Source organism: Betta splendens, chromosome 19, assembly GCF_900634795.4.
Source record: "Betta splendens chromosome 19, fBetSpl5.4, whole genome shotgun sequence".
NCBI lineage: Eukaryota > Metazoa > Chordata > Actinopteri > Anabantiformes > Osphronemidae > Betta > Betta splendens.
This window is the reverse complement of record NC_040898.2, coordinates 13,287,318-13,309,578: the sequence shown is the minus strand read 5'-3', so window position 1 is coordinate 13,309,578 and position 22,261 is coordinate 13,287,318. Positions and strand designations below refer to the sequence as shown.

Below are 22,261 nucleotides of genomic sequence, written 5' to 3'. Positions count from 1 at the left end.
ATTGATCCCACAGATATATCCTCAACAATAAATATGAACTATTATTAAAAAATGTATTATAATTGTAGTTTTATAATATTGAACAAAAAGTAATATGACTGTTCCAATAAATCCAGATTTATGGTGGAATCAAAGTTTTTCATGGGCTTTACTGCTGCTCGTGCACTGCGCATAATGCGCATGTTACTGTTAAAATGGCACCACCTCGCGGCCAAATAGTACAACAGCAGCTGTTTTCACCCCTTTTCTGTAATTAATAATAGTAAACAGTTTTCTTATTGAAATAATCCGTTTTTCTTTTGCATCTTTATTCCTGTAAATGTAAATTATAGAGTGAAATGCAAATAAGAACTGTTTCCACCCTTAGATCTTTCTGTTAATTGTTTTGATACAGGCCTATTCTTAGTGTATAGATTAAAATTCCTAAATATGTGCAGCTGCAAAAAAGACAAAATAGTTTTAGTTTTCATTTAAAGATAAAACATTTTGGCCTGATTTTAGTAATGTGGTACAAAGTTTATTTCGAGTTCATGTAAAAAGGTGTTTTGTGTGGTATGAATGTTTACATAATAGTTGTTTACTAGTCAGTACTTGGCCATTGATGCAAAAAAATCCTTCACCTGAGCAAGGTCTGATTCTCATCCTGAAGAGAACAATCTACGGTTTTGAAGCAGAGAATTGTGATCTCACACTTACAGGCACTAAAAGCAATGGGTGTAAATATTAAGCAACAAACATGTCAGATGAGGTAATGAAAACATATTGCACAATAGGATATTTGACCTTCATCTTGTGTTAACTGTTAAAATAATCTATCATTACTGAGCAGAACCAAGTGTCCCGAACACGTAGTCTTTAATTTACTGGCTGAAGGTATTAGGTTTGTGTGTGCGCAGCCCTGATTGGTTTGTCATTGTTCCCTCTTCAGTCCCAGCTGCTTCTCGGTTTCCTCCCGTAGTTTGTGTTTCTGGATCTATGAAGGTACAAAAGAAGCTGTTGGTAAACTAAAGAAGCTGAACAAGGTTAACCACAACCGCTATTTTAGGTGGGACATTGGAAATGACCTTTCCAGTAACAGTGAGCGGGTAGCTGGTGACAAAATGGATGTAGCGCGGAATCTTGAAGTGAGAGATCTGGAAGAAGGAGCAGAGTGGGAAAAGTGCAGGTATGAATATGTAAAGTGAGAATAAATAAAAACAGCAGCTGACATATAACGAGTTATTGTCACTGATCCTCACCTGTCCCTCGCAGTAAGCTCTGATTTCCTTTGCAGTGCAGTCCTGCCCGTCCACCAGTTTGATACAGGCACACACCTCCTCACCCATACGATCGTCCTGAACTCCAATTACCTGGTAAACAGAGAAAAACAGGGCGTGGGGATTTGTTCTAGCCTCTAATCGCATTGTGCACCTGCCAACAATTATCAGGTTCAACTCACCTGAGCCTCCTTCACTTTGGGGTGCGTGTGCAGGAACTGTTCGATCTCAGCCGGGTAAATGTTCTCTCCTCCTCTGATGATCATGTCTTTGATCCTGCCGTCGATTCGACAGCAGCCGTACGCGTCCAAGCTGCCGAGGTCTCTGGAAAGGACACATGTAAAAAAAAACTCAAAGTGGGCGTGGTTTAAATTCTCCATTGATGTTCCTCCAAATAACCAGTAGAGTTAGTGTCCACCTCCACTCACCCTGTTTTGTACCAGCCCTGACTTGTGATACACTCCCTTGTTTTGGCTTCGTCGTCCCAGTACTCCAGCATCACACAGTGTCCTCTGACCATCAGCTCCCCCGTCATTCCCAGGGGTACGAGTTCTCCAGTGCTAGGGTTCACTACTTTTGCCTATTAATATAATTTTATATTATATTAATAGACTTAAGACATATTCATAGAATTTTTAGTCACACTTAAGGTCATTAATATGCTAATGTTGAGGTACCTCCAAGTGATCCATGATGTAGCCCACAGTCTCCAACCTCCGATCCAGGTTGTCTGAGGGGGAGTTGCAGAAGGTGACAGGGCTGTTCTCTGTGCTTCCATACAACACCTGTCAGTCACACAAACAGGTTGGTGACGCTCTCCTCACTCCCGCTTGGACTGTCAGTGTAATTGTCACTTTAAACTCACCGTTATTCCTTTAACACCCATTGTGGAAATGACCTTCTTCACGAGCTCTGGAGGACAAGGGGAACCAGCCATGATGCCTGCAGGGCAAAAGCAAACAAAGGGGCAGGAACATTGCGTTAAGTCGATCTAACATGTTTGTGCCAATATTAGTAGGTCGCTGATGATGACATTAAACTTTCTAACCTCCCTCCAATGACAACTTGTCACGTTTAGCCAAATCAGGGTGGTTCACCATGTCGACAAACATGGTGGGGGTGCCGTAAACAAAGGTGCATCTGGGAGAAGAAAAGCAATTATCTGCCATTAACCTGTATATGTTTGGATTTTAACTTCTATAACTAATAATTTACCTTTTGCTCTCCAGAGCTTTGACGTTGGCCTTGGCATCATAGCCCGCAGAGGGAAACACCAGGGAGACGCCGTACACGGCCATACACATGACGCCACCCACAGAACCAAAGCAGTGGTACAAGGGCACAGGCAGACAGATGCGGGTGTTGGGCTGCAATGAGGGAAAAAAATCAGGTGATAAAAGGACGCCTCATCTTTAAGTAGAATTCACACACCTTAAAACAACTTTAGGTGAATAAAACTGTAAACTCACCCTCCAGTCGTATCCCAATCTTTTACCAACCAAGTAGGAGTTGTTGACAATGTTGTGATGAGACAAGGTGGCTCCTTTGGAGTCCCAGTGGTTCCCTGGAAGTAAATCTGTGCTTATAAAAAGACCTTAAAGATTTTTTAATCATGTTTAAACTGGGCTGAACTGAAGGTCAAAGGTCCTGAACTTACGAGGGGAAAACCTCAGTTCATTAATAAATATTTAACCAGTGCTGACATAATACTTCACATATCAGCAATAGAACACGGGTGAACATTCCTAATGTTAACAGGAATTACACAACAGCTACCGAAGTGAACTGGATGTTAATGGGGTCGTCGAACGACAGCTTCTTCTGCAGGTCCTGCAGCTGCTGCCTGTGCTGGCTGCTGCCCGCCTGCATCACGTCCTCAACGTGGAACATTCCTGCTTGTCGACTGTCCAGGACGATCACAGTGCGGAGCTCGGGAGTCTGAGGGAAACAAAGCCACGAGAAACACGGGTTTGTGGTTTAATCACCTGAGAGTTGAACAGCAGAATAGAACATGTGTGAAGACTTAGATGTTCTATTCTGTCTGTGCAGCGTGTTAAATAAACAGCGTCCACGTAGAACGTGGGCTGTCACAAAAACAGTTCAAAAACTGAGGTCAGGAGGTCAAATTCCCTCAGTGTGGCACCACACACTCAAAGGCAAGCCATTAGTTTAGCTCTTATGCTAACTGGCTGCTTAAAGGATTCAGCCTTTACTTTATGCTGCAGAATAAGAGGTGCTGCAGTTATGGGCAACAACCAATAACCGAGCTCATTAAATCACAACAATACTTCATGTTCTGATTGACACATGAGGACAGTACGAGGTGTACCTGACACTCCTCAGGTCTCCTGGGCTGCATGATTCAACCTCTGGGCAGATTTGTCTCAGCATGTCACAGTACTTCTGGGTTTTAAACTGTGTGGGGCACACTATAGCTTTACAGCCAACCTGTGAGACACGAACAGAATTACTCCATCATCTTTCTGACACCGACACTGTCTCTGTGTGCCACAACATTGAAACCAGGATGTGCACACCTTTCGCAAGGCAAACTCCACCTCCTTCAGCTGGTAGGCTGGATTCACAGACACCTGTTGGGTGTCAAGACGACAAAAAGCTGTTTAAAACGGGATACTTCTATATAAGTCATTATCAGACACCACTCACCAAAATAATCCCAGCTTTGGCTGTTGCTAACTGGAACAGGACCCATTCATACGTGTTGGGTCCCCACATGCCGAGCCGGTCTCCTTTCCTCAGTCCGAGCGCCAGCAGGCCTGCTGCAGCCTGGTCCACCTGCCGAGGAGCGCGTTTGGACAGGAGTTCAAGAACGTGCCCTTTGTATATAGAGCATTTTAACTCATACATATAAACTGAACGTAATGGTTTGCAAGTCTCAACTATATCTAATTGCATTAACAAATAAAATGTTTACACTCAACTTTAACCTCAGTGGAATGAATAAAGGACTCACATCCTGCTGAAACTGTGCAAACGTCTTGCGGACTCCGCTGTCTACAAAAGCCAAGGCCTCTCTGTCGGGCCAGCGCTCCACGGTGCTCAGCAGGCTCTCGCCCACTGTGGCGTGGAGCAAGGACGTGGACGAGGTGCCGTGGACATAACTGGTGGTGAGAGTGGGGACGATGGGTGGATGGTCCACGTGGACACCTCTGCAGCAGGAGAGGAAACCTCTTTAGACAACACACGGCTACACACTTTCTTTAACTTGATCACATGAGCCAGAATTATAAGCTTTGTTTACAGTCAAATATGTAAACAACCCACAATGTATTTTATTCCACACTGAATAGAGAGACTTAAGGTCAAACCAGAAACCAATCCTTGATACTCAACTATTTACTCGTTATCACTGCTAAAGGATCTACATAGTATTAAAAAACATGTTTTTTCCTTCTTACCGGTATGTTCATCTTGTTTAAGGGGCTAAATATTGGCATCTTATCTTTTTAGATGTTTCTTTGCAGTTTGAAATATCTGATCTGACCTTTATCACTACAGCATAATGTAAATGTGAACAAAACCTAAACGTGGACGCTCCTGAAATTTATGATTATCATTTACAGTAGCTTCGAGCAAACCCATTTACATGGTTCAACAGCTAATTTAGTTTAATGAGTGATTAATTGACTCACCGACTTGCAGCAGTTAAACCTGGATTTTGTGTCCATGATTTCCGCAACCCGTTTGAAGCGCTAGAAAAACTCCAGCTGTTTTTAAATGTCAAGGAACGAAGCGCGTTTCTGGGAATCATCGTGTGCGGCAGCTGCACGTCAACAACGCAAATTCTGCTTATTGTTAAATTAAATTAGCAACAACAGAATAGCAACATAAAATAAACGAGACCACTGCCAGGTAAAAAATAACTAAATGCTTCTCATGATAAACACCCAACCGTATTATGACATAGGTCCACGTACAAAGTCTTCCGTACCAGTAAACAGATAACTTGAAAAAGGAACCTTGTTCGCTCCGCGGAAACATTTCAGGGACGGACCACACCTGGAAAATGGTTCCGACATATACGTTAAAATAGTCAGCATGTTTTATTGTTTAATTGTAATGCAGTTAATACTCAGGCGTCACTATGTGCAGCAAAACCAACGAAGGTTCGGACCGGTTTGAATATTTACAAACGCTGGTCACTGAGTTTCAAGACACCGATAGTGAAGGTGGGTAATGGTGGCGTTTGCTAGCTAGCCTTTAGCTAGGCACATCCTCAATATAAAAGAATCTATTACTCACCAGGAGGTCGTACAAACAATAAATCAAAGGATTTATTGTAAACTTGTTAGAAGTTCCAGGAATCTGTAATAAATAAAAGTCAAATCTTTAATCAGAGACTGACTGACTGAATTATTTCTACGACGTTACCCTAACAGTAATTTAATGAAGTGTCTTACATTTTGTTATTTCATCAGAAGCCAAGGAGCAAGTGCTAGCCAACCTGGCCAACTTTGCGTATGACCCCAAGAACATGGAGCATCTGAGGGAGCTGCAAGTGACCGACCTCTTTTTGGACATGTTGACTGAGGAGAACCACAACTTTGTGGAGTTCGGGATGGGTGTGTATTACATCAACAATAGCTTGTGCAAACACTTTGTACTTTAATAAAACTGTTTTTGCATTACTCGTCCTGTGCATTATGTACTCAGGGGGACTGTGTAACCTTAGTATGGACCCAGAATGCAGAGACATCATCTTACAGAACAGTGGGATCAGCTTGGTCACCAACTGCCTGTCAAGCCAGAGGGAGGAGACCGTCCTGTCGGCCGTCACCACCCTCATGAACCTCATAACCCACTCGTCGCGCTCTGACATCACCAACCCAGCCATCCTGCAGTGTATGCTACGCTTCTCCCTCTCGGAGAGCCCCCGTCTTCGTAACCTGGCTGCTGTGTTTCTCCAGGACTGCTGCACGGAGGAGCAGGTGGCTCGGGTGGAGCAGCAGATGCACGGACAGCAGACAGCAGTAGGGATCCCACTGCCCAAGGATTAAGTTACAGCGAGCACGTTTTAGTGTAGGTTTTTGCTCTCCATGAGAGTGTGCTGTAATACTTCTGTTCCACTATGTAGACAAAAGGTGTGGACACCCAAATGTTGAAAAATTAGTTTCACCTGTCGATATTGGTTGTTTTCATTTTCATCATTTCATCTTGAGTGAAGTTCTCTTTCTAACCACATGGGGGGACTGGATAGTTGTAGTTTTTTTGCTGCACACACAAGTATTGCGATTAATGCTGGCATAAAAATATCATCTTTATTTGACTTGTGTCAGAGAAGAGATTAAATATTATTTTTAAAACTATGCTATTAATATCACGAACCGTTCTCTTTCCTTTGGCTTGGGCAGTTGCTGCAGCACATTAGCACTAACTGGTTGACATTCCACTTTCATGTAGGGTACCGTGTCCAGAAACCTTCAGGCCAAAGCCAGAATATGCTAAATAAACCTTGTGGTTTCCTTGAGAGCCAGGAACACAATTCTTTTTCTTCTGGCTTCTAAAGATCCTTCTGGGTCGAGTCCTTCAGGTCTAGACATAAGGAGACATCCAATCCTGCACATGTAGGTCGGTCAGACTCAAGGAAATTCCTTGCAGCGTTTCATGTTTGTGTGTGATACAGTGCCCCAGCCTTCTCATTTCCATCACTGTGTGCATGTCATTCTTAATGGCATTCCAAGGGCTTAAGATTTGTGCACCTGCCAAAGAGATCAATAAAAATGCCTAAATTTTTCCCGTAAGGAGAAACGCCCAGGCCTGGTTTTAATAATGTGGTACAAGGTTTATTTCAAGTTGGTGTTAAAAAGAACATTTTAAAACCTCTGCAGTAAAAAAACAGTGGATCTATTGTACATGTGAGAAACCTTAGTAGACATCAAGTAACTGTTTACATTTCTATTATAAACCCCCCTGAAATCAGAGAATCTGATTCTAACATTTCTATTATACCTTACCAAGGATATAAAATACCACCAGCATCTCCTTCCTAATAAAATGCACCAGCATTCAGTGACCTTTAGTAACTCAAACCTCAGGAGCTGACAGGTCTGACAAGTCCAAGTAACACACAGTGATGCGATGACATTTGCTTAACGCGTGCATGCCAAGCCAAAAAGTATCAGATTAGGAAAAGATCTATTTGCAAAAGACAGCAGCCTGACAGTCTTATTTCTGAAGTTTCTTGTGGTTGTGTGTAAGGCCAATACCAGATTGGTGTTGTTGAACATTCAACATTCAATGAACTCTTCATATGCAAGTGGATTTTGTCATTTTCCCGTCTTCAGTCCCAGTTGCTTCTCAGCTACTTCTCGCAGTTTGTGCTTCTGGATCTGGAGGAGAGAAAGAAAAATTTTGTCAATAAGCAGTTCTGGTGTTTTGAAATGCGTTTCGAGTTGAGTGATTTTCAGACATTAAGAACACCTCTTGTAGGTCATCAGAGTGAAAGTATTAGAGCTCATGTTGACTATAGATGACTCTTAAGTCTAGATTTATGTCATTGCAGTAAAATAAACCCAGGTTATGAGAATCAACAGCAGTGAAGGCTTAGTCAATCACCTTTCCAGTAACAGTGAGTGGGTAGCTGGTCACAAAAAGCACATAAAGAGGAATCTTGTAGTGCGTGATCTAAAAAGGAGAAAATGGAGATGATGAGAGAGTCGTCAAAGAAACTGTGGAAAACACTTAAAACACTAAACCTCACCTGGCCCTTGCAATAAGCTTTGATTTCCTCTGCAGTGCAGTCCTGGCCGTCCAGCAGTTTGATGCAGGCACACACCGCCTCACCCATGCGATCATCGTGAACTCCAACCACCTGGTAAACAGAAACACAACAATAAGAAGCAAGAACTCACTCACATCAATAAAATAGCACCAACCCGACATGAATGACCTGCATACAAAGCATTGAACTCACCTGAGCCTCCTTCACTTTGGGGTGCGTGTGCAGGAACTGTTCGATCTCAGCCGGGTAAATGTTCTCTCCTCCTCTGATGATCATGTCTTTGATCCTGCCGTCGATTCGACAGTAGCCGTACGCGTCCAAGCTGCCGAGGTCTCTGCAAATGAACCAGGAGTCGCAAACCTGTCACTAACTGCATCGGCGTAGACACAATGACCTGTGACCCCAGAGCGCTTCATGGATGATCACTCACCCAGTTTTGTACCAGCCTTCCTTCGTGATGCATTCTTTTGTCCTTGCGTCGTCGCCCCAGTATCCCAACATGACACAGAACCCTCTCACCATCAGCTCCCCGGTCACTCCCAGGGGCACGATGTCTCCCGTTGTAGGGTTCACTACTTTAGCCTGCAGGAGTCATTTCATTATATTATTATTTTTTTACACATTTACACACAAGTTTTCTCTTGTCTTGGTTGTTATACCTCTAGGTGGTTCAGGATGTACCCAACACTTTCTGAATTTCTATCTATGTTGTCTGTCGGGCAACCGAAGAAGGTCCCAGGGCTGTTCTCTGTGGTGCCGTATCCAGTCTGTCAATCAAACAAACGCTTGTTAAACATTCAGGGGGACCAAGTACAACCTCCACTGCAGCTCACAGGGAGGCTCGTGTGCAAAAAGGTTTAGGTCTGTTGGGAAAAAAGGAGGAGATGATATTCCACAATAAAATGCTAGAACTGGCAGGTAAACTCTAGATTCCGTTATTCTGGGTGGGTCCGTTCACTGTAAATGCACCGATGTGGAGCCAAACCCTCCTCTGAACCTGAACCTGTCAACAGTCCCGTCAGAAGCATCATTTAAAGCAGGCGTAATGAATGAAGCTCTTCCTGTGACCATGACACAAACCAAAGAATGTGCACCTTCATTCTCGGGATGATGGAGGTATCGTTTGAAACAACACCTCGCTTCTTGCAAAAACATCTGGGGACTATTATGGGTTATAAAACAGCAGCGCGGGAGTGGCTCCACCGCAGACTGAATAACAATAGACACATCTGGCCTGGACCTCGTGCCACGTTGTTACTCGCTCGCACGGAAGTCACTCAGGTGTCAGAAAAACATCAAACCGCGTGTGTTTTTGGCTGCCGTCGGTCGGGGCGTCGCCGTGAAGCCAGCGTCCTCCCGCTCCTTCAGGGTTAAGTTCTCACACACACTTGACTTCCTCCTGCAAACCTCTCGCTCCAACGGCCCGCCTCGTTTTTTTCCACGTGTGCGTTATAAATAGTGCCGTGTGTTCTGTTGACTGCCCATCCTGCGCTCAGCGTGACCGTCTCTGCACCGCCCGCCTCCGCTCAGTCGCTCACCTTTCACTTCTCACAGACTCCAGTTCAAACTTGTCTTTCGTCCCTTTTTACACCGCTACTCTGCTTCACTCAGGGGCAGTTTCCAGGATTTTCCGCTGACAGACTTGAAGACGACCTGACTGAGTGATACTGGCGCCTGCAGGGATGCGCTGCGTGAGCTGGCTGTTGCTAGGCACCTGCCTCCTGGTCCTGGGCCCCGCGCTGCAGGGCGTCCTGAGCCAGTGTCCGAGCCTGTGCCACTGCCACGGCGACCTTCAGCACGTCATCTGTGACAGCGTGGGGCTGAAGAAGATCCCCCGGGTGTCGGAGGCCACCCGCCTGCTGAACCTGCAGAGGAACAACCTCAGCAGCATTCCCACGGGCGCCTTCAGCGAAAGCAAAGGGCTCATTTCCCTGCACATGCAGCACTGTCAGCTCAAGGAGATCGGCTCCCAGGCCTTCAAGGGGCTGAAGAAGCTCATCTACCTCTACCTGTCCAACAATGACATCACCACCATCAGGCCGGGCGCCTTCGAGGACCTCACCGAGCTCACCTACCTCTACCTAGACGGCAACAAGATCGGCGACTTGGCGAAGGGCATCTTCTCCCCCATGATCAACCTCTTCATACTGCAGCTCAACGACAACAAGCTGAGGGAGCTGCGAGCCGGAACCTTCGCGGGCGCCAAAGACCTGCGCTGGCTGCACGTGAGCAGGAACGAGCTGAGCGCGCTGCAGCCGGGCTCCCTGGACGACGTGGAGAACCTCGCTATCCTCCACCTGGACGGGAACAAGATTTCCACATACCCCAGCGCGGCCATGAGCAAACTGCGCGTGGTGGAGGAGCTCACGCTGGGGAGGAACCCCATGAGGAGCATCCCAGACAACGCTTTCCAAAGCTTTGGACGCTACATGGAGAAGCTGCACCTGGACAACATGGGCCTGGAGAAGGTCAGTCGTGCTTTAAACAAGTCTGAAAAACCTGCTTGTGACTTCAAATAATACGTGTGATAAATGTTAAGGAAGATTTAGTCATATTTCGTCTGTTGCGATGGAAACAGAACCAGAATAATTCTAGGTTTCTGGAATTCTATGGTTCCAGTGAGACTGTTTAGGATCCAGGTTTTTGCTGCACGCTGAGCATCGTCCATGGGCTCATTCACACATCTGTATTATGAACACACAGTGGAAGGCCTCTGCTCTACGCCACTTCTCACACTCGCTGCATAGGTGAGGCCCGTCCCATATTTGTGTTTTGGTGCCTCGGTACGGAGGAAACTGTGAAATAACACGCTGCTCATGCTGGGAGGGCGTTTTCACACGTGGACATTTTCCAAACAGATATTTTTAGAGTGTTTTTGTTTGCTGGACCCCGGCCAACGACGTCGCAGTCTAATTATTACACAAATGTTATTTTCAGCAAGGTGCGCTTTCTGCTCTGGGAGGGAGGGTCTTGTAAACAGGTCAGGAGGGGTCGGAGACAGGTAAACAGAGGCAGGGTGTTCCACGCTGCACCCAAAGCAGTATTTTTAGCTTGAATAGACAATTGGGCCCTTTGCGAGTCTTCTTGGCAGAGGAGCAGCCTGAAGAGGGAGACGACAGAGCGAGTGAAAACACCTCAGCCACGCTGGAAGTCATCCACCTCCCATTACTTCAAAACAACCATATCCTCCAGCCTGCTGCTTTCTCTACAGTGGAAATTTCCAAACGGCCTCATCTCCTCCGAGCTCACGCTGAGCAGCCTTTTCAAAAGGCCGTCGCCTCCGTGGAGACATAACTGTGACACGTAGCTGACGGGTTCATGTAGCACCTCGCTGAAGATTTTAGCACCCCGGCCGATGCCTATGAAGTGGCATGAGAGGACGCTTTCATGCCCGAGATCCCTCTCTGCAGACAAACATGGGTGCCGGTGGCGGGTCGGCACCAGCTCACGCATTTCTCTGCCTCTCTCCTAGTTCTCAGACGGTGCGTTCGCTGGCGTGAGCGCGATCAAGTCGCTGCACCTGGACAGCAATAAGCTCAAGTCTCTCCCCCGGAGTCTGGACTACAGCACCATCACCAACCTCACCCTTTCCAACAACCCGTGGAGCTGCGTGTGCCAGCTCGCCCCGCTGCGCAAGTAAGACACCAGCATTAGACAGAAACAGTGGGACCTGGGGCTTCATCATTAGCCGGGAGCACTTCCTGTTTGGTGTGCACTTCCTGTTTGGTGTGCACTTCCTGTTTGGTGTGCCTCCTCCACAGGTGGATGGACTCCACCCGCAGCCGCCCGGACGCCGTGTGCGCCTCCCCGGCCTCGCAGAGGGGCAAGCAGGTCCGAGACAGCGCGGCCTTCAGCAGCTGCAGGGTCAAGTCCAGACGGGCCAAGAAGGGCGCGCGTCACTGAGCGCGGCCGCACAGGTGCAGTATGACACAACTGGAGACGCTGGACTCACACGATGAGTTATGTCTGGTGTTTTTAAGCAACTCCCTCGCTGATCACTACTTTTGAAAATCCATGCTGTTGTTTGGACTCTCACTCTGGCATCCGTTTGAGCCCCAAATCACACCCCTCCAGTGATGGTCTAGTCTTCTGGCTTTCATTTGGGATTCTGTATAATTTGATATTCGTATTTTACCACTCTGAGGTTTAAGGTGTGGATTTGGCTTCACACTATTTTGTTTTCCCCAACATTTGGTCCGCTCCTCCGTCCCGGTCTGAACTCCGCATTGGCCCTGGGGTCCAGCACACGGAGTTCAGGTCACAGTCTCTCTGTGACCTGAACTGTTTAATTTGGCTGCTGATCCTTGTGCTTTTTCCCCAAAGGGACGTGGAAGAGGATTCAGGCAGAGATGAGCAACCAAAACAACAGCGACTCATTCTACTTCAGGACCAGCAAAGTCTAATCATCTCTCACACCAACACCTCATGATCTATATGGACCTGGTACATTAATCATTGCCTTAAATTCATGTATACCCTCTCTTATTTATATAATATTGACATGGAAAACGTGCAGGAAACCACCATATAAACTAGGAGAACCCATTGGAGACAGATTTCCACCTCTGGGTGGGTGTGAACACCAGATTGTGTGTGAATGATTAGAATGAGACTGTACACAGCTAATCTGCAGCCTGATTGGGGGCAGAGGTAAAGCCCTGCAATGCAGTAAGCAATGACTCATTATCAAGTTAAGCTCTGTAAAGGATCATCTATTAAGTGTTTTATGTTGAATGTATGCAAATAACAATAATGCAATGCATTATGCAATGCAGTTTATTCTGAAATCCCACTTAAATGTATTTAAATTGTAAAAACTTCTAAACTATCTTTATAAATATCTAATGTATTGTCAGTACATTTCCTGGACTTTTGGAAGTGATGACATCAAATAAACCTTTATAAAACTGAACTCTGTTGCAAACACATTTTTTTCACAGATGTGTGATCATGGATCTAACGTTAAAGGATTTCCAGTATTCCAGACTTGAGTATTTGTCGCCCCCTCGTGTTTGAAAATCTCACCTGCATCTATAGTGGTGTTTACCTATAGGTTTCTGAGAACAGTACGTGTCTTTGAACGGCACTCACCGTTAATTCTTTAACCCCCATAACAGAGATGACCTTCCTCACAAGCTCAGGAGGACAAGGGGAACCAGCCATGATGCCTGCAGGGCCCAAGCAAAGCGGATGAACACATTCAAAATGCACAACATCGCTGAAATATTTCCAATAGACAACAGTGGCTTCTCTCCTCACCTGCTTTTACAGATGATAAGTCATATTGAGCCAAGTCAGGCTGGTTAAGCATATCAACGTACATGGTGGGAGTCCCGTAAATAAAGGTGCATCTGAGAGGAAAACGCACAGAATCAGACTCGACCTTCAACTACTTTGCAAAATAAAGGCACACGTTGGTTCACAGCGTCAGGTAACATTTTGTTTGGCGTCATAAAATCCATTCACAGACACACGTGCAGATTTATCATACAATCACAGCTTTGGACATTAACAGATGTTTTAAAGACATATCTTTACACATTAACTGTGGAAACACCCGCTTTGCACAACAACAAGCCTTTCAGCTTATTCCCAAAACCACTCATCAAAATCTACGCTGCAGTGAAATTAGTGATTATGTTCTCAGCACAATGGATCCTTTGATACGGCTGCAGGTGTGTTTTGCAGGTATCACCTGACCCTGAGTTACTGTATTCCAATCGCCTGCGTTACCTTTCGCTCTCCAGAGATGCTAGGTTAGCCTTCCCATCGTACCCCGCAGAGGGAAAGACCAAGGTGACGCCGTGCATGGCCATGGACATCCCACCGCCCACCGAGCCGAAGCAGTGGTATAGAGGCACAGGGACACAGATGCGAGTGTTGGGCTGCACAGAAAAAATAACCTGGGTCAAGAATCTGGAGAGTAGTGAAGCTGAGCCTGAATGGGGGATGATGGATCATCGGTTTGGACAGATTCACTCGCTGCATTACAAGCATCACCAGACGTATGTGGATCCTGCACTGGTGCTTTTTCAAGTGTCTGGTAATGGTTTGTTTCAACAGGACTGTGCACCAAAAGCCACAGCGAACGTCCAAATACGCAGCTCCTGCATTTTTAGAAACACTTCCTGCCACAGCGTCGATGGCACTCAGCCCTGAGCTCATTCCTTCTCACAGGGTCAAAACAAAGAGTGACTCAGCACTTCAACTAACAATGCATTTTAATAAATGCAGGTTTTAATTAGGTGCAATTAAAAAGTTTGTCAAACTGCCAAAGATTCGCATGAACCCAAAATGTCAAGAGTTTAGATGCAGATCGCTTTTCATGCAGCTAATCAACAGCTTCTCACATGAAGACAAATCAAAGGTTCCCCTCACCCTCCAGTCGTATCCCAATCTTTTACCAATGAAGAAGGAGTCGTTGACGATGTTGTGATGAGACAAGGTGGCTCCTTTTGGAGTCCCAGTGGTGCCCTGGAAATAAATAGCTATTCACATGAAACCATAAAGGTACAGCGTGTCAGTGTTATTCTGGTTATAAGCTACACTACAAGAACCAAAACTAGAGGCATCAGCATTTCAGAAACTTATTAGCACCACGTTTTCTTCTGATATCAGCCTGTTGTTGCTGTCAAAGGTTGTCGGGGGGTGAAGAAGTCAAAACCAGCAGCTACCGAAGTGAACTGGATGTTAATGGGGTCGTCGAACGACAGCTTCTTCTGCAGGTCCTGCAGCTGCTGCCTGTGCTGGCTGCTGCCCGCCTGCATCACGTCCTCAACGTGGAACATTCCTGCTTGTCGACTGTCCAGGACGATCACAGTGCGGAGCTCGGGGAGTCTGAGGGAAACAAAGCCACGAGAAACACGTGTTTGTGGTTTAATCACCTGAGAGTTGAACGGCAGAATAGAACACGTGTGAACACTTAGATGTTCTATTCTGTCTGTGCAGCATGTTAAATAAACAGCGTCCACGTAGAACGTGGGCTGTCACAAAAACAGTTCAAAAACTGAGGTCAGGAGGTCAAATTCCCTCAGTGTGGCACCACACACTCAAAGGCAAGCCATTAGTGTAGCTCTTATGCTAACTGGCTGCTAAAAGGATTCAGCCTTTACTCTAGGCTGCAGAATGAAGAGGTGCTGCAGTTATGGGCAACAACCAATAACCAAGCTCATTAAATCACAACAATACTTCATGTTCTGATTGACACATGAGGACAGAGTGATATTAAGTGAGTACGAGGTGTACCTGACACTCCTCAGGTCTCCTGGGCTGCATGATTCAACCTCTGGGCAGATTTGTCTCAGCATGTCACAGTACTTCTGGGTTTTAAACTGTGTGGGGCACACTATAGCTTTACAGCCAACCTGTGAGACACGAACAGAATTACTCCATCATTCAATCATGTCTCCTGTCGGACAACGACCCTGTCTCACCTTTTGCAATGCAAACTCCACCTCCTTCAGCTGGTAGGCTGGATTCACAGACACCTGTCGGGTGTCGAGGCGACAAAAAGCTCATCAAAACAGAGAGTGAAGTTAAGGTCAACACAGACGTGCACGTCAAGTCCAAAGGTTCTATTGAAGTCGGTATCAGACGCGTGTGGATGTTGACCGACTGTGTGCCAACGCTGTGGATGTTGCGCCACTCACCAAAATAATCCCAGCTTTGGCTGTTGCGAACTGGAACAGGACCCATTCATACGTGTTGGGTCCCCACATGCCGAGCCGGTCTCCTTTCCTCAGTCCGAGCGCCAGCAGGCCTGCTGCAGCCTGGTCCACCTGCCGAGAAGCGCGTTTGGACCGGAGATCAAGAACGTGCTGCAGAACTACTCACTGTACGCATTGTGAACACGTAAATATTCCATTTATAGCTTCAAGCTACTATGCAAATTAATCTGAACTTTTACATGCAGATGTTCACTTCACTTGACTCAAAAGGACCCAGAAGCCTTTTATAGAAGCTTGACTATATTTATTGAATTGATTGAATTGCCCCTCGGGGGTCAATAAAGTTTCTTTGATTTGACTTGATTAACATGAGCACATTGTTCTCAGTGAGGAAAGAAAAGAGTGATGGGATGCAGACAAGTAGATTCAAGTTCTTATGTGCCTCTGATGGTACTCATATACTATATATTTCATTATTTCTCTGAATACAGTCTGAAAAGAAGCAGAGTTGAAACCTTGTTTACGATAAAAGAAGTTTAAGTGTATTCAACTCATTTTAGGCATATTTGGTCGTTTATATTGTGCAAACCGTGATTAACGGACTCACATCCTGCTGAAACTGTGCAAACGTCTTGCGGACTCCGCTGTCTACAAAAGCCAAGGCCTCTCTGTCGGGCCAGCGCTCCACGGTGCTCAGCAGGCTCTCGCCCACTGTGGCGTGGAGCAAGGACATGGACGAGGTGCCGTGGACATAACTGGTGGTGAGAGTGGGGACGATGGGTGGATGGTCCACGTGGACGCCTCTGCAGGGAGACAGGAGGAACAGGTTTAGCACAGTAAAGCGGTCAAATAACCACAGGTTCAGGCAAGTACATGTTCGATCTCGCTGACTTTGTTGGAATTTGACCTTTGTACATGATCAGACTGATTTTTTAAATAAAACACACAAACGCAACCAAACTTCAGCAAATGTAAACAATTCCCTTTTTGTTACTGTAACGGGAATAAACTGACTAGTAAATCACTTCTGAAGGCAAATCTGACTCAGAGCCCAGTGCTTTGTTGTGAACATCTCAGGACACTGGAAACACTGGTTTCCATACGTGGATCAGTAAAACTACTATGAGAAACATTCTTTCCCAGCGTTAAACTGGTGAGATTCTCTTTCAAGTCTCCTCCCCCCTTCCTTCCGCTTTTTGCAGCAACAGCTGGTTTTCCCACTGATTTACCCCAGAAATTGCAGCAATTCGTCAAAACTCCGTAAACTTTGCCATTAACGCGGAGCTTGTAACAACATCTGGAGGCGGGTTGTGTGTCTGACAGCCGTCGTATGATCCTCAGAGCAAACAGATTGTGCTTCTGATAAACGTTGGGCGGTGGTCGCTTTGTTTACGCGTGTTTAATGCTTTACACCATTTCTTACCACGGTGCGTGCATTACAGGTTGCGTTAAATGACTTTGCGGGAGGCTAAGCAGATTCACTCACCGACTTGCAGCAGGTAATCCTGGAGGGCGTTTGCACGGTGCCTGCAGAACTTTGGAGGCTCTGGAGAACCCAGAGCTGCTCCGCAGGGAGCGGGAGCAGGAGGCGACCCTGAGGAGCATGGTGCGCGGCTGCAGCGCCCCTGGATCCGCACGAACAGCTGGAGTCGAGCTGCGGGAAACGCGCCTGTGCGAGGAGGACGCGGTCGGTGAACGCCGGCTCGTTGCTCGGACCTTGTTCCACCAGCGTGGACAGAAGCTTTGCGTGGACCGACCGCCCTGCGGGTGGCGCCACGCGCTGCGGGGGAGGATGTGGCGTGAGGGAGGGGGCGCGCGCGCGTCTGCGGGCTCCGAGCGCAACAACTTAAACACAGCCGGGCCTAAAGTACGTAGAAAACGAAGACACATTTCTCCAAAATCTTCAAAGACAGTACTTGTAAAGCTAATCAATGTATTGAATGAATTGACGTTAGATGTGAACAAATAAATAAATTATATAAACCCCGGTTAAACTTTGTAAACCGTGTTGGCGGTGAAATAACACGATGTAGAATTTAAATTAAAGAAAGAGAGAAGTCAGAAACTCACCAGCTGTGAACAAACGGTCCTCTGTCACTGGCGGACGCCAAAGGACTCAGCACTGTTCCTTCTTCTGCTATTATTTCTAATTAACCAGTGCACGCGCACGTTACGTGGCGTCACGTTCTCCAGCGGCCCAGCCGTCGTCGCTTCAGGACAGGAGATTCCAGTTTGGCGCCTTAGACTGAATATTAGCTAATTAGTTATTACCAGCAGATGACGTCACCTCGTTACTCGTCCACCTTTAACATCTGTGAACATCCACCAAATTAGTACTAGATGATCAACACAGCGCAATCACGTGCACACGTCTGTGACCCTTGACCTCTAGCCTCCAGTGCATCTCTACTAAGAAGGTACCTGCTCCATCTGTTAAATCACCCATGAAAATGACCAGGAAGTAACACAGGAAAGTCATAAATTAGCAGCTCCATCTCCAGCTTCAGCTCTGAGGGTCGCTGTGCAGTCATCTGACCAGTGTGTCCAGAAACAACAAGAGGAGACTTGTTTAAGGGGAAACCCACACTGAACTTTTACTCAGGTTTATAGGTAACAAAACGTTACACAAGGACAGATGCCAGTTAGTAACATTTAAGAAATAAAGTATTTTCATCAAATACTGTCATACAAAGGTACTACAAACTATAAGATTTTTTGTAATTTTTGTTTTTGTTATAAAAAAATGCATGCAAACAGCTTTAAGCTTTTCAAATGTGCTGCAGTATTTTTTCCATGCCATAACAGTTAACTGAATATCTTTGGGTTCTTGTAAAAAAAGCAATAACACATGATAATCTTAATCTATAGTAATTTAAGAATTAATCAAAACACCAAAAAATATCCACGCTTTTTTCCCTAAAGGTTTACCTAGAATTTTTACTTCCCCCCAAAGAAAAAATGTTATGCTTAAAACCACAGCCAAAATGTTATTCAATAAATTATTTTTTAAAATGTAAAAATTCACACTGTGATGAGCTGGTGAATACCAACTGACAGCTGGGATTAGCTCCAGCAGGGCTGTGATTTACGAGGACTAAACGCTACAGTGAGTGAGTGAGTGAGTGAGTGAGTGAGTGAGTGAGTGAGTGAGCGAGCGAGCGAGCTTCTATTCAGCTTTTCTTTGAGAACAGCTCCTCCTTTAGACGATAGTAGCGTCCTCTCTTAGCCATCAGTTCTTGGTGTGTGCCCTCTTCCACAACTTCTCCCTTCTCTATACAGATGATGTGGTCTGCCTTCTCCACAGTCTTCAGTTGATGGGCCACCACCAACACAGTCCGGCCACAGCTCAGAACCTCCTGAAGGACCTGGGACACCGACACCATTGGTAAAATACAAATCCAGTACATAGCAACATACAGTTTGTTACTTGATTCAGATATACTACAAAGGAATAGTAGAATGTTTTGGTCGAAGAAATGCTATGAGCATGTTTTACTTACAGTATGCTGTGCTTCAACATCCAGTTTGCTGGTCGCCTCATCCAGTATAATGACCTGCGGATCTCGAACCAGAGCTCTGATTATGGAAATGCACTGCATCTGTCCTTCTGAAAGCTTCTTACCACACTCCCCTATATCTGTAACAACCAGAAAGTTCTGATTATTTCAACAGTAAAGTAATATTTAATAACATTAGTAATATTTCATACTCTTTTGCCTCTGATCAGCAACTGATCCCACAGTCCATGACACCTTTAAACATTGTGTGTGTGGCTAATGTCAGCTCTATACCCGTGTGGTATCCATTCTCTAATTCAGAGATGTATTCATCTGCGTTGGCCCTCTTTGCAGTTTCCCGCAACTTCTCATAGGAGCAGTCCTTCAGGCCATACTCAATGTTGTACTTCAGTGTACCAGAAAACAGAACAGGATTCTGGGAAACTAGGGCCACCTAGATGCACACATTAAAATATGAAACATTATGTTAAAACACACACCAGACATTTCTGCAGTGAATATTGACCAATTAAAAAAACGTTTACATTTGTAAGTCACGAGTCATGAATTCAAACAGATGTAAACTTTACAACAATAAATGGTGGGAATAGCAACACTGTGTTAAAGCATCTCTTGGGTGGAAGTATAATACAACACGTGAACGACTCTTCATCTCAGAGATTAAATCCTCCCACCTTTTGATGGAGGTATTTGTGCTCATAATGGTGCAGCGGTTCTCCATCAAGCAGAATCTGTCCCTCCTGAGGTTCATAAAGCCTCTGCAGGAGACTGACGCAGGAAGTCTTTCCACTGCCAGAGGGACCCACCAGCGCCGTCATCTTTCCTGGCTTCAGCTCTATAGAAACAGACTAAACAGAACATGTTAATGATTTTATTATCCATTCGTAGTCAATGCTGGGTTACGATTAACATTATTCTAACCAGAATGGTACAGTATTTACAGTATTGTATGATACAGTCTCACACTGTTACCTTCAAAGCTGGTTTATCTTCTGAGGGATACGTGAAGGTGACGTTTTGGAAGACAACCCTTCCCTGCAGTTTCTCAGGAGCCAACACTCCCGCCTTCTTACACTTTGGTGTCCTGTCAAGGTAGCTGAATACTTTGGAGATGACTCCAACTGTGGACGCTGTGTCTCCATAAGCATACATAATTTCCTGTGACAAAAGATTGTTTTCAACTCATTATCATACGTAATTTAATATAAGTTATAAAATTCAAACATACAGAAAAAAATGAAGCTTACCCTTAAATTGACTGACATGGGCTTCTGATACAAAAAAAAGGAAACAAGACTACCAATGCTGAGGTGACCAGACAAAATGAGGCTGCGAGCCTGCAACAGCATGAGAATCTTTATCCCCACAGACACCATCTAGCAAGAAGTTAGACATGAGTAAAACTGAAGTTGAACAACAAATATACTTATCAGTTGAAATGGTTAATCCCTTTATAATAATAATAATAATAATAATAAAGTTGAAATCTGCCAACATACCCTCCGAAATAAGCAGAAGACTGTGCTGTAAATTCTTGATTGTCTGTTGATCTTGCACAGCTGGTCCAGAGCCTCATTGTATCTCCTCAGTTCATTTTCCTGTCCTCTATAACTATGGACTGTCCTGATCCCACTGACTGCTTGAAAAGCCAGGTCTTTGTTCTTAGCGTGACAGTCCTGAATTTTATCTTTCAGCTCCTGTTCAACAAACACAAATAAATAAAAAAAAATTTAAACAGACTTAGTGTCATTGTTTGATTTGTTATTTAGCAGGTCCTAAAAATAAAACTACAATAATCATCATATCTTTATACAAACCAAACCTTTGTGATAATGAGCAACAATCTATTTTGTCACATACCTTGCTCAGTGTGATGTATTTGTTCTGAATTAATGCCAAGAGCGGCATCTCTAAGCAGGTGAGCACAGTGAGATTCCACGACAGACCCAACATTACATGGAGCATGAGGCAGGTTTTGACAGTGCTGCGAACCAGTACGTTGGCATTCAGTGCTACTGTGCGTCCCATCCTGTCCACGTCAGAGTGCAGGCGGGAAGAAAGACGTCCTGGAAGAGGACAGAGAGAAAGTGGCAAATATATCCAGAAAAGTATACAATTAGTGTTTCTTCAAAGTTTTCGTCTCACCAGGGTTGTTCTCCTCAAAGAATTGCACTTCCTGCTGCAGGAGGGAGTAGAACAGCAAATGTTTCAGCCTCTTGTTCAGTCTGCACAGTGCACACATAAATATGCCTCCTCGCATCCCAGAGAACAAAGCGCTGATATTGATAGAGATATTGAAAATAAAGTTAGTTTTAATAGGGTTTTACTAATTATTATTACAGGTTTTGTTTCATCACCTTCCAAAGGAAATGAGCGCCAGCTGTCCGACAGCATAATAGCAGTTGATTTGAAACGCTTGACCTCTTAGCATATCAATGACCCTCCCCTGATAAAGTGGGATATATGTATCACCTGTTTAAAAAAATGATATCACAGATTAACAAACAATGGTGAACTAGGTTCTCAGGTGAAGCATTTAAAGTATATTGTGAGTGGTTAAAGTTTTCATTTACAGATGACTCCCAGGATGAGGAAACTGAAAGCTGCAATCAGGTAAAGGGAATCTGGTCTGAAGTATTTTAAAACCCTCATTAGCAACCGCCTGGCATCCTGTTTGCTTTTTTCCTTTGTCATCTTTCCAGTGCCACAGAGGCCTTTTTCCCAAACTACACATGCCAGTGATGCAGCCATTAGGCCCAGCAGCAGCATGCTGAAGTCAGGAGGTGGTCCCGTGTAAGTCCCTGACGGTGGGGCCATCACCATCCGTCCACTCTCGAGCACAGGCGTGAGAAGGCACAGGAGGGCAACCAGCCGGCGAAGCTCAACCTGGGGCTTTCCATCAGTCAGTAAAGAGGTGAAGACGTGGAGAATGATCCACTTTACTGCCCCAAAGGCCCACACTCCTGCCAGTCCCCCACAGCCGGAGAACCTCAGGAGCAGCAGTCCGGCCCATAGTGCCCACCACAAGACTGCATCCAGGAAAAGGATGAATAATCCACACAAAACCACTTCCTTCAT

At 45.3% G+C, this 22,261-nt stretch overlaps 5 protein-coding genes and 1 long non-coding RNA gene across 6 annotated transcripts; 3 read left to right on the top strand and 3 right to left on the bottom strand.

Annotated features, from left to right (window-relative positions):
- Positions 1-291: 291 nt before the first annotated feature.
- LOC114845350 (medium-chain acyl-CoA ligase ACSF2, mitochondrial-like) lies at positions 292-5,180 on the bottom strand. The gene is given in 17 exon segments (XM_029133252.3): positions 292-973; positions 1,065-1,133; positions 1,239-1,349; positions 1,439-1,580; positions 1,685-1,836; positions 1,934-2,041; positions 2,122-2,198; positions 2,305-2,396; positions 2,472-2,623; positions 2,726-2,802; positions 2,805-2,820; positions 3,033-3,194; positions 3,591-3,704; positions 3,794-3,847; positions 3,924-4,052; positions 4,231-4,426; positions 4,910-5,180. Coding segments are annotated over 17 exon segments (1,833 nt in total). The 5' UTR covers positions 5,029-5,180; the 3' UTR covers positions 292-910.
- Positions 5,181-5,212: 32 nt separating this feature from the next.
- Positions 5,213-6,583, top strand: armc7 (armadillo repeat containing 7). The gene is made up of 3 exons (XM_029133251.3): positions 5,213-5,446; positions 5,696-5,839; positions 5,931-6,583. Exons 1-3 carry the CDS (start codon positions 5,362-5,364, stop codon positions 6,272-6,274), a joined length of 573 nt encoding a protein of 190 aa, XP_028989084.1. The 5' UTR covers positions 5,213-5,361; the 3' UTR covers positions 6,275-6,583.
- Positions 6,584-7,038: 455 nt separating this feature from the next.
- acsf2 (acyl-CoA synthetase family member 2) lies at positions 7,039-17,871 on the bottom strand. The gene is made up of 17 exons (XM_029133243.3): positions 17,736-17,871; positions 17,152-17,527; positions 16,273-16,468; positions 15,648-15,776; positions 15,432-15,485; positions 15,244-15,362; positions 14,673-14,835; positions 14,377-14,472; positions 13,732-13,883; positions 13,258-13,349; positions 13,090-13,166; positions 8,658-8,765; positions 8,429-8,580; positions 8,191-8,332; positions 7,978-8,088; positions 7,833-7,901; positions 7,039-7,606 (listed from the first exon to the last, which is right to left on the bottom strand). The coding sequence occupies exons 2-17, from the start codon at positions 17,268-17,270 to the stop codon at positions 7,544-7,546; spliced, it is 1,842 nt and encodes a 613-aa protein (XP_028989076.1). The 5' UTR covers positions 17,271-17,527; positions 17,736-17,871; the 3' UTR covers positions 7,039-7,543.
- On the top strand, positions 8,889-12,910 carry chad (chondroadherin). Its single transcript, XM_029133244.3, has 4 exons — positions 8,889-10,466; positions 11,471-11,634; positions 11,760-11,915; positions 12,322-12,910. The coding sequence occupies exons 1-3, from the start codon at positions 9,681-9,683 to the stop codon at positions 11,899-11,901; spliced, it is 1,092 nt and encodes a 363-aa protein (XP_028989077.1). The 5' UTR covers positions 8,889-9,680; the 3' UTR covers positions 11,902-11,915; positions 12,322-12,910.
- On the top strand, positions 15,692-19,307 carry LOC114845352 (uncharacterized). The gene is made up of 3 exons (XR_003783863.3): positions 15,692-15,832; positions 18,945-19,050; positions 19,168-19,307. It is a non-coding gene; the product is annotated as an uncharacterized LOC114845352 (long non-coding RNA).
- On the bottom strand, positions 18,836-22,261 carry tap2t (transporter associated with antigen processing, subunit type t, teleost specific). The gene is made up of 11 exons (XM_029133241.3): positions 21,757-22,261; positions 21,541-21,655; positions 21,329-21,459; positions 21,044-21,249; positions 20,683-20,880; positions 20,431-20,559; positions 20,156-20,341; positions 19,858-20,031; positions 19,457-19,616; positions 19,166-19,302; positions 18,836-19,030 (listed from the first exon to the last, which is right to left on the bottom strand). The coding sequence occupies exons 1-11, from the start codon at positions 22,259-22,261 to the stop codon at positions 18,836-18,838; spliced, it is 2,136 nt and encodes a 711-aa protein (XP_028989074.1).

Excerpts from the sequence above, each read along its gene's own strand:
- tap2t (XM_029133241.3), bottom strand. The coding sequence starts at position 22,261 with ATGAAGGAAGTGGTTTTGTGTGGATTATTCATCCTTTTCCTGGATGCA. Across the intron at positions 21,460-21,540 it reads GCGCTCATTTCCTTTGGAAG|CGCTTTGTTCTCTGGGATGC; the intron begins GTGATGAAACAA and ends TATCAATATCAG. Across the intron at positions 19,303-19,456 it reads AGAGAATGGATACCACACGG|ATATAGGGGAGTGTGGTAAG; the intron begins GTATAGAGCTGA and ends TGGTTGTTACAG.
- chad (XM_029133244.3), top strand. The coding sequence starts at position 9,681 with ATGCGCTGCGTGAGCTGGCTGTTGCTAGGCACCTGCCTCCTGGTCCTG. Across the intron at positions 10,467-11,470 it reads ACAACATGGGCCTGGAGAAG|TTCTCAGACGGTGCGTTCGC; the intron begins GTCAGTCGTGCT and ends CCTCTCTCCTAG. Across the intron at positions 11,635-11,759 it reads CAGCTCGCCCCGCTGCGCAA|GTGGATGGACTCCACCCGCA; the intron begins GTAAGACACCAG and ends CCTCCTCCACAG.
- armc7 (XM_029133251.3), top strand. The coding sequence starts at position 5,362 with ATGTGCAGCAAAACCAACGAAGGTTCGGACCGGTTTGAATATTTACAA. Across the intron at positions 5,447-5,695 it reads TCAAGACACCGATAGTGAAG|AAGCCAAGGAGCAAGTGCTA; the intron begins GTGGGTAATGGT and ends TTATTTCATCAG. Across the intron at positions 5,840-5,930 it reads CTTTGTGGAGTTCGGGATGG|GGGGACTGTGTAACCTTAGT; the intron begins GTGTGTATTACA and ends TTATGTACTCAG.
- acsf2 (XM_029133243.3), bottom strand. The coding sequence starts at position 17,270 with ATGCTCCTCAGGGTCGCCTCCTGCTCCCGCTCCCTGCGGAGCAGCTCT. Across the intron at positions 13,167-13,257 it reads CTTATCATCTGTAAAAGCAG|GCATCATGGCTGGTTCCCCT; the intron begins GTGAGGAGAGAA and ends TGGGCCCTGCAG. Across the intron at positions 8,581-8,657 it reads ACATCCTGAACCACCTAGAG|GCTAAAGTAGTGAACCCTAC; the intron begins GTATAACAACCA and ends TGACTCCTGCAG.